Source organism: Bacillus rossius, chromosome 17 (genome assembly GCF_032445375.1).
Source record: "Bacillus rossius redtenbacheri isolate Brsri chromosome 17, Brsri_v3, whole genome shotgun sequence".
Taxonomy (NCBI): Eukaryota; Metazoa; Arthropoda; class Insecta; order Phasmatodea; family Bacillidae; genus Bacillus; species Bacillus rossius.
Genome location: NC_086344.1, coordinates 37,785,119 through 37,800,282, shown reverse-complemented (window position 1 = coordinate 37,800,282; position 15,164 = coordinate 37,785,119). Strand labels below are relative to the sequence as shown.

At 41.7% G+C, this 15,164-nt stretch overlaps 1 protein-coding gene across 1 annotated transcript; it reads left to right on the top strand.

Moving 5' to 3' along the window:
* Positions 1-4,344: 4,344 nt before the first annotated feature.
* LOC134540727 (lipopolysaccharide-induced tumor necrosis factor-alpha factor homolog) lies at positions 4,345-7,305 on the top strand. The gene is made up of 2 exons (XM_063383624.1): positions 4,345-6,050; positions 6,910-7,305. Exons 1-2 carry the CDS (start codon positions 5,920-5,922, stop codon positions 7,010-7,012), a joined length of 234 nt encoding a protein of 77 aa, XP_063239694.1. The 5' UTR covers positions 4,345-5,919; the 3' UTR covers positions 7,013-7,305.
* Positions 7,306-15,164: the final 7,859 nt, after the last annotated feature.

Genomic DNA, 15,164 nt, shown 5'->3' with positions numbered 1-15,164 from the left:
TTACACATCTCTGGCAAGAATTGGAAGACTAGGGGCGCAGTTACACGGGACCCTGAACTACTTCAGGTGAACATGTTTAAGTAAACACGGTTACAAACGCGAAAGTGTACGGTTACACTGTAGTTGCTGAAAAGTGTGTTCAGCTCTAAAACCGATTGTCTACTGTCAACGAATGATTGTTGTTGATCTTCTCCATTTTGTATCCAGAACACGCGGAATTTTCTCACTTGTTTATACAGTATTATCAGCAGAAATGGAATGAGTTTTCATATTGCTCAATATTTTTTCTTTTACAAATCGGGAATTCAAACAACATGCACATTTAATTTCTTAAACTTATTTTTTATTATTTTTTGAGCGAGAGTACCTATCTGAGTTTTAAGAAAATTAAGGTCAGGATCAATTTAAAAAAATATATAATTACCTATTGATTTTTTTGTTGCATTCGGTAAAATATTACTCGAACTTGTGCCAGTAACACTTTCCATCTTCAATTTCTGTAAAGGACTGTTTATATTCTAAACAGCCAATCAGAGGCTAATGTAGAAGATATGTCGATCTGAACTACTTTGCCAACCTGTTCAAGTTAAATGGGAAATGGCCTCGAACGAAACATGTTCAGACTGTGTGTAACCGCACTCAACAGCTGAACATGTTCACCTGAAGTAGTTCAGACTCCCGTGTAACCGCGCCCTAGCTCACTTTATCTTTTTTTTTTTTCAGTGCGAAATGTTTTTGTTGCAGATGTTTCCCGCTGGCGGCGCTGCAGTGCTGCAGCCCGATAAACTATAAGACGAAGCACTTCTGCAGCCGCTGCGGGAGCCTGGTGGGGTATGGCCGTTGCTGATTAGCCCTCTTGGACCCGAACACGTGCTGCTGCGTGGGTTCAGTGACTAAAATACCTTTCGTTTTCAAACGCGTAAAAAAAACAACACATAAACACAAGCACTGCTACTTATTACTGTATTTCAGGAATCACAATGGAGTGTTTACATCTGAGGTACATGACTCGGTAAATAACAGAAAATTAAAACTTTTTCTTCTTTGATATGCCTACGAGTTTTTACATGATACTAGGAAATTTGCTTGAAATGAATGTACAAACTTGGCAAGAAAAATTATTAAGGGACTTGTGACCGGAAAACACAACCCTACAACGTCACAGACGTGAAACACGCAAATTTGAATTTCGCGTGCAACAGATATGTTAACCCAAGGCGTTGGTGTCTGTCAGTTGAAGTCAAATGCTTCAGATCTCAATACGTAAAACTCTCTGCAAATCGCGGAAATAAATGCTTTTAACGCTCCTAGCGACGGTTGTTTCGTAACTAGCACTGAAACTGACTTGCGACTGTAGTGAAATTTAGAAAATATCAAAAAAATTACATTACACGTTGACACCGTCCTCATTGCCTGTTTTAATTTTGAGAAATTAGATTGTGAAAGTTAGAATTTGATCTCGAGGGTGGGGTTCTTTGCCTCGTGGCTGCAGGCAGGGACGCGTCGACAAAGGACTCCCCGGGCTGTTTAGGCCACCCAGGATGCTGCATGATTAAAATAAAACGTAAATATAACTGGATTTATTAATACGTCACACGGTACATTACGTCACTTGATACAGAACGACGTCGCATAACTGGCCGTATCATCATCTACCTTCTCATCTCCGCACACACAGCCCTCGAATGGCGGTACTGATTCACGTCTTACAGAATTCCTTAGAAATACCCCACCAAGAGTTGCAGGCTACCCAGAGATTCTTAGTAGCGGCGATGAAGGCGCATAGCGCATCTGGGCGTTGCGGTTAGTGATTTACAAAACGGTGAAGCAAAGGAACACTCCAATTAATTAATTAATAAATGACTTAGTTGAACCACTGGAGTTATCCGCACGTGATTGGCTGAGGGCTGAAACCTAATACTAACATTGATACCGGTGGAAAGAGTTTGACCTGGAATTGTCCCGTTGGCTGTAAGAATCTGATACAGGAACACTACTCAGATTAAATTAATATAGTTACCGAGATTCCATCCTCGTGGTGGCGTGGCGCCACGTAATGCTGGGCGCGGGCATGGCGGTACCGGGGCACGGAAACTCACTCACGAACGTGGCAAGTCCCAGGAGCTGATTCGTTAGTAAGTCACAGTTCGCATTTGGCGCAATGCCGCCCTGCGTGGGCAAATTTCAAATCTCCTGACGGAGGTAATATGGCGTGAAGCGCGGGCACCTCGGCGTGCTGCCCAAAACGACAAAATTACGTATTACGCGAAACGACTCATGGCTGAGTCACATATTATTAATGAAAAACCGCACGACACGTCGTACGGTTGATTTAGGGCTGGCCGTGGAGCGGATGAAAACGGATTGCAAGATATACCTATGGAAGCTACAAGTTGGTTTTGGCGCGAAAGTTGAAGGCCCCACGTGCGCGGAGCTGCCGGCCCTGGTGAGTGCTGGAAGGCTACTGACGATTCTCCCAGGCAACCCGGCCAGGGAGGGGATGATTTCCCACGGAAAGATACGGAGCGCGGGAAGATGTTTACGGCCAGTTTTATGACACAAAAGTATTTGCGTTAACATGAATTAATTATTTAGGAAGATTAATTACATAAAAAGTGTTAGTTACTTTTCTTAACAATAATTGCATGTGTACTGTGTTATGATTGCGCATTGCCACACCCGGCCGGGCGCTCGTGCAACACAGTCGGCCGTGACTTGCATCATGTTGTTTGGTGCACTGCTCTACCCTACTCTACTTGGCACGTGTTGGCGTGTTCATTACACTTGCACTAATTTGAGGTGTTGAGGACATATAACGGCCTGTGCTCTCAGAGGGAGCACCGACAGGCGGCGTCAACGTGTTTAAACTGATTTGTAAAACTGGTTTCCGACTTCATAAGGTCTGGTGCAGAGTAAAGAAAAATGTGTTATTTGTAGCCAGTTGCGAACACGCGTGTGTTTTTGTGTGTGTCACGATGATTTAAAATTTACATTAAAATCAGTTGGGATATCTTAAATGAACCATTTGTTACGGAAGATCAGACAAAAAGTACAATTTATGGCTTTTATAATCATCGCGTCTAAAAGAATTCGTTATCCATTTACTGTGTCGTGAAAATGTCTTGTCGTGTGTTAGTACTAGAAACACTTTTCTATGACGGCTGTGTATAATAAAAAGATTCCATGATGAATAGAAAATACATATAGTTTGGTAGGATAAATAGTAGGTAATAGGTTATGTGACATCGCTGTAGCTATATGATTCTAGTATGTCTAAGAGGTTATGAATGTTATAAATAGTTTGGTTAATTTTCTGCACACACAACGTTTAACAACAATATAAATCAACAATACAATTCTTTCAAAGATAATAACAACAATATATTTCATAGTTATAAGTACATTTTTGTTTTACTTGCAAATAGACTTTTATCGAAAATGTTGGAGATATTATAATGTAGATTGCTGAATTAGTTTGTTATTAGCCTTCAATACGTACTTTATAATTAAATTGATTTTTTGGTACATTGTTTCACTGAGAAACGCACATCCTTACAATGATAGCTGTGAAAAACAATAATAAACATGTTATTGCAGTATTTTAGTTCATAACTTTTATTCCAATTCTTAATCGTGAAACTAAGATCCAAATGCTTAATGTTTTGAGAGTAACAAAACCTATTAATTATTATCTGTAGTAAAATGTGACCCGTACAAAATATATTTTTAGAATGTACTAACGGTTTAGGGCGGTATTCCAAGACATTTCAGTAAGGTAGCGAATATGCACTGCCTTGTTGGGCAATTTATTTATAAATATTTGATGGATCTCACCTTTTTATATAATCTCTATTTTAAAAGGTAAGTTTTGCAGTGTGTTCTTCCACTGTTTGAGTAAGATGTCAAATACCTGAACCCTCCAGTTTTACAGGCGGGAATATATCTTGTTTATATTGAAATAAAAATAATCGGATGTCATAGATCTTGAACATTTCGATATTGACATAAAAAACTCGTCAGAAGGTTTACCAATTTATACATAAATTACCTTTTCCACCTGCTATAAAGTACTTCTTACAGTTGCTCTGGGTGTCGATAATTGTGGTTTTAAAAAGAACCTCGTTTTTGGTTCTTGTAAATATATGCCAACTAGATAACAAACTACCCAGTGTCATGCTTTAAAACACAATTAGTGGGGAGTATTACCATTGCAAAGATTGCACACAAACTCCCTTTCTTCTTACCTCCATGATTAAACCACTCACTTTTCTTCACCTGGGTTTCTGTGCATAGACGCATTTAACATTTTACACACTGCAAATGCATTTATACTCTATGGATTAGAGTGTGTTTACAAATATGGATAGAAAGGTTAAAATCCCTTCATAGTTATTCAGCAAACCCTTCATCACCTACTCACCATGCGTAAGTTGACGATTGAAAGTATTCCAATTTATAATATTTTAACAATACATTAAAAGGGTTTTTATTTTACAATTAATAATTTCGAGCCTACATGTTAAAACAAAGTATCATCGCTTTTTTTTTCGTGATCGGTTCAGTTTCTACTGTTGGCAACCGGTTCACAGCCACTCAGTGTGGAAACGAACTTTATAGTTGTCTGCTGTAGGGGTGCCACTATAAAAATAAAGGAAAACTCCCAAAAATTGATTTATTCAGTTCCTTTTTTTTTATAAGTAATGATTTTGTCGACGCGCATTCAGATATTTTCAAGAAATTCACATGTAATTAGCTAGCATTTTATGTTCGACTGAGCTGTGTCTCGGTTAAGGTAAATGGTTAGAGGTGTTTTCGGGTTGAGATGGTAGAAATTTATTTTAATCGTTACCTGTAATTTAAATATAGTGGTATAAATTTGTTTTATGCTTTAATTGCTTAGCTGAGTCTGTTTCCAACGATATATATACCTGATCCTGTTGACGCTGCCTTACTGTTTACTTGATACTAACTGCGACATGATCATGTGATGCTCCAGCGATCGTTAGGGATATTCAATGTCAGTAGTTTATGGCCAGGGCCTAGACTGTTTTCCACCCTAGTTACAAGTATATATTACTAGATATTGTTCAATATTCACTTGAAATGGAAAACCAATTAGGATGGAAAACAGTCTTGGCTCTGACCGTAACATACCTGCATTAAGGTCTCTGTTTTTTATAAATCAGTCTCGGCTTCGCTGTATCCCTAAGTATTTCTGGAGAACCACAATATCACGTTGTAGCTAGTATCAAGTAAACTGTAGTGCGGTGACAACATGATCAGAGATATTTCATGGTGAAAACAGCAAAAATTTACGTCCCTACATTTACATTAAAGGTAATATGTCCAATAATTTTACACTACCCTTTAAACCAAAAATGCTATTTTTCACATGTGGCTGGAATGGTAGTAGTAGTAGTATTCAACATTTGCCTGGACTCAACATGGCGGTGGCCTAGTCACCGCGCAGGAAAACACAGCATGCTGCCATCTGTGGCAGATGGCGCGAACAACATTTCGCAAAAGACAGAGAGAAACTTTATAGTATTAACTGTTTAATGAATTTGATCAAGATGGGCAGTATTTGAATAAAACTCCAACAAAATGACAACGGTTCCGAAGCAGGGATGCATTAGTGAATGCGAGTGTCGCATCCCTAGAAATCTCGAGTCAAGTTGACGTAATGGAAATCCCTCGTGAGAATTCGGAAGCAACACAAAGATGGCCGCATCCACTACGATGCACGTCTAGAGGATCCTTTAGCTGAGGGATCCATTAGGCTGGCATCTGGATGCAGCTGAAATCTTTCCTGCGGCACTGGCAAGTGGCTTCCGAAGGAATCCCCCGTGAAGGCGGAGGGCGTTGTGTCTGTGAGCCACTTTGTTGTTGTGGCCGTGGCGCTGCGAAGCGGAGTACGTGATGTTCGTGCACCTGGGCGAGTGGCCGGTGGTGTTGGAGTGCCCCGTGTGCGAGCGACGCGTGACGACGCGTGTGTCCAGGAGCATCAGAATGTCCACGCACCTCATGGCGCTCTGCTGCTGCGTCATCGGGTGAGCCCGCCCTCTAGCGGCGCTGCTTCCACGCACACACACACACACATACACACACACGTACTAGCAGATCCTTAACAGACGTTGTCCTGCCATTGTTTTCTTAGCTACCCCGAGAGTTTTGCATGTAAGGGTTAACTGACACGTCATCTCTGACTACGGTACTTGTATGTTGTATACTGCTCATATTTTTGGCCTGCATGCATGCAATAAGCAGAACCCATTAATGTGTACAGAAAGCTTCCCATAAAACACAGTTTTGACTTTTACGTAACAATCACATTTCACAGTCCCAATTTTTAAAGCGCAAACGGGCCCCCTCAGTGAGGGGTTTCTTAAGACCCCTGTCTGCCCAGAAACACACACGGTGCGCAGAGCTTCAGGAAAAACAATGTGGTTCGAAAAGTACTCAAGATATCCGAGTGGGGTCTGCTTACCAAAAGCATTTAAGTTTTCGTTGAGAGCCGAAAAGTAGTTTTAATTTGGCGGGTTAAGTTTTTAAACTGTGTTTTTAGACGAGGGAAAATGGCTGAAAGGCTTTTTTTTTTCGAGGTAATTTTTGGGTGTAAAACAACCGGTGCAGATTGTTGAAAGCACTCAAGAGACTTGCACTACACATTTATCTTCATTTCTCCGCCATGTGATGTCACGGTCACCACTCAATGCATGACGAGAAGACTGCGCGCCAGTCCAGAAGAGACACCGCGCTAAAAGCACCAGCTAGTCCCGCCTCATCCCGACCAAGGGGGTCCCCGCCCCTGGGGATCCACGTCCATGGCGTAGACCAATGGTGGCGCTATGCCCGTGGAAATGTTTTAGATGACGACCGGACGGTAAGAAGGTGCGACACGTGCGGCAGGTGCTTCCCGCTGGCCGTGCTGCCGTACTGCCTGGGGGGCAGCTACAGGGTGCGCCACTACTGCCCACTCTGCGGCGCGCTGCTGGGCCACGCCTGGGACTAGCGCAGCCTCTCAACCAATCACGAGCCGCGGATCACCGCTCCACTGCAAAACAACAATAAACACGGCTCTTCAAACTACTTCGCCCGCCTCTGGATCATTACTCTGCAAAATGTTTTTCATGTCACTGGAACAAAAAAAGATAGTTTCTGCAGTAATACTGGGTTCTGATTCTTACCCGGGCATGTATTATTTGTGCTCAGAGTTATTTGTAAACCGTTCCTTGAATAGCTTTCCAGTATTAACTGCACACACTAATAAGCCTGATAAATAAAATAAAGTCAAATTATTGAATATTTCACGATCTCCTCATGTTTTAGTGAAACATCAATCAAAATATAATATATTGCGCCAATTTTCGTAAGAAATACTCAGTATTATCTCGAAAAACGTATTTAATATATGTAAAAAAAAACATAGGCATGTGTTGTAGAATTACAAACTATGTCTTTGCAAATGATTTCCAAAGGAATCTTCTATATAAGTACAGTGTGGGTAGGGATTTGAAATTTTGCACTATTATCTGGCCAGAGTCTAAGACTTCAAATGCCTTCAAATGCCTGAACCACTGAATGCAGACCCGGAAATTTCACGGATTCATCGGATGTCAGTCTAAAATTCACATTTCTGTGTGTACTCCACCCACATATGCTTCACCCTTGGCTGATTCCCTACTGTGCAAACCTCCCATTTCTTTGGAATGGGTCGATGTGTTTGGCCACTCCCCTGCTGGCCGTTACAATTGCCTGGTCCGCAGTCGCGGAGATACAATCATCAGAGCCACACAGAGGTATACATGCTTGCAGTTTAATTTGCGATCAGAACAATCCGTGATATTTCCGTCTCAATTTGTGTCTCAATGAATGACCACTGTCATTGGATAACTGCCTAGTTCACACATCTTGGATGAATAGAAGCCAATGGAAAATTCATTGCCGAAGAATGTGTGACCCATAGGCGTCGCCAGGGGGGTAGGGGGGGCAGTTGCCCCCCCCCCCCCCCAGAGCACTAGAGATCCCCCCCCCCCCCCCCAGAGCACTAGAGATTCAAAAAAATGTAGCCAAATGCAAAGAAATACATACTTTTCCCACAACTTGCCCCCCCCCCTCCCCCTAGGCCATCGACTGGCCATCGGCTGGCGACGCCCTTGGTGTGACCTGTAGAAGATGTTAACTGCGACAGTAGCAAATCCTCATCTGAGAATGACTTGCTGACACAAACACTATTCGATCCTAACTTGGTGATAAAAATTAACACGAACTTTGCATGTCCTGATCGCTGCACATTTCGTTGCGCACTGATGAGGCATCGTCTCTACTTACCCTACCGGCTGTAGTGAAATTTCACTTCAAAACAGAATATCTTGAAATTCTTACACATTTTATCCCCGCACAGCATGTCACAGGCAGATTTTTTCCTTGATTTCGTAAAGACGTACCATGAGTGAAAATATGTCCAGATTTTGTTACATTTAGACCAGAGATTGGGGAAATATACAATTCGTGGTTAAGGGCCGATTCAGGGTTTTAGGAATTGGGGGGCGGGGGGGGAGGGGTTTAAGCCCAAAGGTGAGAGGGGTTTAGTGACTTACACGAACCAATATAGGGGCCATTTTACCTGGTTTAATTTTAAACTTCAGTTACAGTATAGGATGTTTAATTTATTTGGAAGATGTGCCGTAATTGAAATAATTGGCACAAATTTATTTTTCACCTAAAACCTCTAATATTAACTTTGATTTGATTAGTTACATACCAAGCACCCAAACGAAAAAGAAGTTATACAAACCTGGAAAAAAAATAATAATTCAGGTGGAATTAAAAATTACATAATATAATATATAAAACTTCCATTTAAAACTTGTCAATAATGGGCTCATTTACTACTAACGCTGTTAGTTACAGGCCACCGCCAGCTTCACTAAGCAGATGATACATGCCAAGGCAAAGGATAGGAAGTTGCTAGACCTAGCTTTATAACCATGGTGTTTTTACACCTAAAGGCCTTATGTATTTAACTACGATAACTGTGATTAATTAGGTCAAGCCTTAAAATAAATAAATATATAGTTTGTATTTTTAAAATCACAGATGGCTGAAATACTCTTTTAATTTTGTTTAAAAAATTTTTAATCTTAGCCACCACCAAAATATTATGCGTAAGTTACTGTTTCGAAGCCAGAATTAATTTTAGTTTAGAAAAAACTTATTGCAACAATTGTTTAGGTTTTTTTTTCAAGGTTAAGGTTATAAAAGCTTGCCATATTTGTTAAGCTGAACTCAAAATGATCCATCTCATTCCTCCGTCAGTCACGTGAACTTCAGCTAATCAGAAGGCCAGAAAAAATTCCATTTGTCAGTCCGTCAAAACCTTGCCAAACTTTCTCTGTCGACCGACGGATGAAATTACAACCCCAAAAATGCCTGAAAGGCATTGTCTTCTTATCAAAAAGTTTTTTTTTTTAAATTCAAGCTGCTTCCGTATTATGTTTTTAACTCGTTTGTGAAAAAGTTTTATATTTTATATTTGAAATATATATATCTGAGACAGAAAAGTAATTAATATAGTGCAGGATAACTCGAAAATATATTAAAATAAATATTTAGAGTTTGTTTAATCATTTATAATTTCTTAGCATGCATGATCGTCAAAGTGTTAAACATTTACAAGGGAAATTCCCTCGAAAAATTTAAGCCTTAATAGTTGTTGGCAGCATTCGAGTATAATGACGAACGTACGAAGTGTTGCGACGGATGAAAAGATGGCGGACGGACACGTGACGGATATTTCAGAAAATATTTTACTCGGTCACTGAAACCACGAGTATCTTCTCATCCCACATGGACAGCCATGCTTGGTGACGACGTGGCTTGTTGGTGTGTTCGTCGGTCGGTGAAGCCGACAAGGTGCGGTACGTGCACATCGGGGACAACCCGGTCCTGGTGCAGTGTCCCGTCTGCGGGAGGAGGATGTACACCCGGGTGTGGAAGAAGATAGACCCTTCCGCCCACCTCATGGCCTTCATGTTCTGCATGTTCGGGTGAGAGGCGCACATCACAGCGAACAACGAGCGGGGGGTTAGAGTTAGCGGTGGGGGGAAGGTCAGGGCCGGCGCGTCCACTCGGGCGAACCAGGCAACCGCCTAGGGCGCCAAGTAGCTGGGGGCGGCGCAGCACGACACACAACAGCTCATATAACATGTTTAACGATTATTGAAACCAGATGAAAACAGTTTGGAATGTTTATATTGATATAAGTAATTATTTAAAGTCCACGGTGACCTGTTCATGATTTGTATTAAGTAAAAAAGTAAAAAAAAAAAAGCCTGCTTACATTTGATTGTTGACAAAATCTTAGACTTACCTGATGTATTTTGAGGCAAGGAAATTTTTTTTTGGTGTCCGGCCGGGAAGGGGGGGGGGGGGGGGGGGGGCATTACGGTTTTTCGCCTAGGGCGCCAATTTACCTTGCACCGGCCCTGGGGTATGTTAAAGCTTCAGGGTCCCCACATGGCCGGTGCTACCGTTGCTATGGCAACGGGGCCCATGGGTCTAGGGGGCCCGCGAAGGAAAGAAAAAACTTAAAACCAAAAAAGTAGACAATTTTAAATAAATCATAGAAAACAATTAAACAGTAAGGCCTAAATTTAGTTACAGATTAAATATTACACCAGAGTAATATTATTCGGAATATGCTGTGCATACAGAAGAACGTGTCTGAATCTACAACTGTGAGTAACAAAACCACCACCAATTGATGTGACACCATGTTGACAGTGCAGATCACGTACACTTATTTATTTGCCATTATTCAAAATAAATTTACGTTGACAATCCAAACACTGACTTAAAACTAGTTTTAATGTGTTTTAAAAATAATTGTGAAAAGGTTAAAACAAGTATATAACTAAAACAATTTACATAAAGGGAAAAAAAACATTTTTTTAAATCTCTGTTAGAAAAAAAAAGGGGGGGGGGGCATCATGACTTCTAGCAACGGGGCCCACAGAATGATGTGGGGGGCCTGGACAGCTTACACTTACTTCTTCAGTAGGCGTGGACATGCATTTTTCACACGAAACTACTTCTTTCAGATAAACATGTACTCTCAGCAAACCAATCACAGTGATTCAGTGCGGAAGCGAGGCAGCGACTTCTCTCGAAGACGGCCGCCAGTCACAAGGAAGAAACCGCTGGTGCGGGTATACCTTTTATTGCAGTCTAATGGGCGTTCAGAATTTTTTCGTTAAAAATGCCTGCCTTTATAAATATACGAGGAGTGTAAATTAAGTATTGAGGCATTTGATCTGGCAACACTGGGGACTTGACACTTGGAGGGGCGACAGGTGCTTTTGGTTTACTGTTATTTTGGAGGACACTGGGCCATTTTAGGGACACTCAATCGAAAACAGATCGAATCACTAGTCACATGGTAGGAACGCCTCTCAAGTCAGCAGCCAATGAACAGCCAAAGGTTGTACTAATATGCAGAAGATCATGGAGTCTATCCTAGAGGTCACTGAACTAGCGAATTATCCAGTCTCTACCGATATGGCGTTCCCCATAACTATGGGCTGGCAAAATTAGCGGGTTCAGTGGCCTCAAGTGTGGACTACACATCTACATATACTCGGGCAGAGGTCACCCACTCATTGGCTGCTGTCTTGTAAGTTATCTTAACGTAGTAGCCTGTGTGATTTGATACAGCTTTGGTTGAGTGCTTCTCATTGGCCCAGAGTCCTCACAATGAGATGTGAGCCCGTATCAGATGCAGCAGCAAGCCATAACTATTTGAATCTTAGCTTATCGCAAATTCATCCGCGAATTGTTCCCTTCTCTTCCCATAAAAAGGAACCAGTGTATCTCGCTGTTAACGGTAATGGCTCTATTGAAATATACATGTATTTTGCGAATATAGTTCTTGTCGAGGTATTTCACAAAACAACGTAGCTTTTTCTTAGAGTTATGGCGAATGGTGATCGTGCAGCAGTATGGAACTCGCATTCTCATTGGCCCATCAAGTGCGGGAGATCACCTCTCATCGACAACAGCCTTTCAATGAAAATAATTCAATTCATCTGTCCTCCTACATATATTTTAGTTTTCTAGCACTACGATATTCAAGTAAATATCTATAGTAATAACTACTCCGGCAGTTTAGCTCCCAGGGCATAAGTCCCATCTCCCTCCCTTTTCTAGTTACGTCCCTGAATACCTTGACACGAAATGTATCCGCAGAGTACAGGTGCCCCTATCTATTGTTAACTAAAGCATGAACAATGATCACAGACGGATATTTTTTCCTCATCTAACTAATTTAGAAATGGTCTGGGTCAGTGAAGACTCCAAGTGCATCTCAGGCCGAAACCTTTACGGTTCCAGCCATGCAGAAAGGGTGGCGTGTATCATGTGTAGAGACCTGTAAAATTCGCGGATTCATTTCGCGATAGGATAGAGTCCAAATACTTTTGACATTATTTTGCTTCAGTGATTGGGTTACAGTTTATCTGAAGGACTCTGGGCCAATGAAAAATCTTTAACAGAAGAATCTGCTAATCACGATCATTCCAGTCAGCAGGTGTTACGAGTCGGTAACCAATCAGCAGATGTAATTTGCACGAGTGCGTAGAGGATCATGGAGTCTATCCTTTAGGGATTTTAAATCGCGAATTTTACAGGTCTCTAATCATGTGCTTTGTTCGGGGATTGGCCAGCCATTGGACTGACTCCCCTGTCTTAACTAGTTAAGTCGGGCCCAGGCGAAACCTGCATGGACGCAGTCGAGTGGGGGTTGAATAGTGCAGGCAGGTCCGGTAGAGGACAAGAAGGATGTTCCAGGGCCGTGCTGGGATCGGGAGCTAGGTCTGTTCGCTCCACGTGATCCACGTGGTGGGGGGTACAGCTGCCTGTGCTGCCTGCGGCAGGTGCTTCCCGCTGGCCGTGCTGCCGTACTGCCTGGGGGACAACTACATGGTGAAGCACTACTGCTCGCACTGCGGCGCGCTGGTGGGATACGGCGGCGACTGAGGCGACCTGCCATTGGTCGCCCGCAGCTTCGACCGGGTCCCACAGATCGCCGCTCCAAGAACCAGCTCAGTGTTTCCATTGTCACTATAATAACTAGAATACAGTATAAACTATTTAACATGTTTTTTTCAATTATGCCTAAATCACAAGAAAATTCGCGTACATCACCTTGTCGACTAGGGACTGGATTAAAAAAATTCCGGTTTTACTCATTTACACGATAGACTTCACGATCCTCTGCATGTTTAGGGAAAAGTCTCTCGTTCATTGGCTGCTGACTTGTGAGGCGTCTAAAATGAATGAATCGCAATATCTATGATGACAATACAGTTTGCGGCACACTGTGTCGCAGTGTTGTCTGTTTAAGCAAACAGTCTGAGCCACCAACTGAATGAATTTTAGCAAGATGTTTATTCGGAAATTTTTTCCTGTCTTCAGCCTTTACCCATGAAGCTTTAATTCCTCAATATTCCTCTTATGAACCTTTGTGAGTTATGCATTGTGTCCACAATCTGGAAGGTCAGAGAAAAATCAGGGAAAAGTAAGGGAATTTGGAATTGTTTAGGAAATGTCAGGGATGCTGGATTTTTCAGGAAAAGTCAGAAAAGTGGGAAATGTTCATGGAATGTCAATGAGGTTTTAACTGTCAAGGAAAGTCTGGGAAGTTTTAATTGGTAAGGGCAGTCATTTTTTGCGAAAAAAATCTGACCGCCTATTAGACTGCAACAAAGTATACCCGCACCAGCGGTTTTTTCCTCGTGATGGGCGACCGTCCGCGAGAGAAGTCGTTGCTTTGTTTGACCGAGCCACTCAGGACGCGTTTGCTTCCGCACTGGATTACTGGTGATTGGTGATGTAACAGTTGATGTGTACCTGAAAGAAACTCACCCAATCACTAAACACAGACGAGGGTACAGTGTTTTAACTTTCATTAGGTATCGGAATCTTTTCACGAAATATGCATGCCCCTATGCATCAGGAACATAAGCATCAGGGACTGTGTTGGGTGTGCAGCAGACGTGTGAGCAGTGTAAGGCAGGGTGCTGGGACAGAGGTGCACGGTAAGAGACCAGCAGTTGTGAGAGCCACTGTGTTGCCCAATGGGAGTAAATTGTGGACCTTATTAAAGATCGATCAATTTTGTGGCTAGACAATTTAACTGTTATTACTAAAGTATTAGGTGATAAAACAGAACTGTAAATAATTAACTGGTTTATATTTTTAGAACATGTTTGCCTACACGAAACATTAGAAACGTCCTTGCACATAATTATTAATCCTTATACGAGATGCAATAAAAAAGGCGACTGAAATTTTATAACAGCAAATGCTGAATCTACATCTATTTAAAGTAATAAGCCAGATAGCCTGATCCGTCGAGACAGTCAGTGTCAGGTCTGAACAAGTCGTGACTTGTCAGTCGGCTTCCAGAGCCGGAAGAGTGAGGTCGTGTTTACTGTGTCTGTCACGCGTCATGAATTGATTTCGAATAACTTGTTAACATTAAGTTTTGTTTGTGAAATGGGAACCAGAAAAATGAGGCGTGCTAAGAGGGAAACGTTTTGACACCATTGCCCGACATCGAAAGGGCCATGGCGGAGCAGTTGAAGGCTCTCCCAGAAGTAGGCCTACTTCCAGTCAATCAACATTGGGGCAAGTGCGCATCGCTAGCTAAGGAGAGTGTTTTAAAGGAGATTAGTTTAAAATTTGATGTAAGATTATTACTTTGTTCGTAATAAAATTATTCGCAGTATTTTTTATCACACCTCCTATTTTGACTGTTGTTGCTTCCGGGTTTTTAAACTACGCTAGAAACGCAAGTAATGCAAGCCGCAGAAATTTTCAACGAAGAATTTTTCAGATAGTTACCCATTTATAAACTACGCAAGACATATAAACCCAACGCAAGCATCGGCCAATTTTCAACCTCTTGAGTTTCGGCTCGCATTTCCGCCGTCCATGTTTGAAGTGAAGTATTCCTAAAACCTTTAAAGATGCAGACGTTGTGTGCACAAAATGCTATAATATTGGTTTTTATTATATGCATCTAGTTATCGCGTGTTTAACTGTGAAAGAAAATAACACTTCTTATACACGATTTCATTTTTTTTTCACGATGTAAACTAATC

Excerpts from the sequence above, each read along its gene's own strand:
- LOC134540727 (XM_063383624.1), top strand. The coding sequence starts at position 5,920 with ATGTTCGTGCACCTGGGCGAGTGGCCGGTGGTGTTGGAGTGCCCCGTG. Across the intron at positions 6,051-6,909 it reads CTCTGCTGCTGCGTCATCGG|GTGCTTCCCGCTGGCCGTGC; the intron begins GTGAGCCCGCCC and ends CACGTGCGGCAG.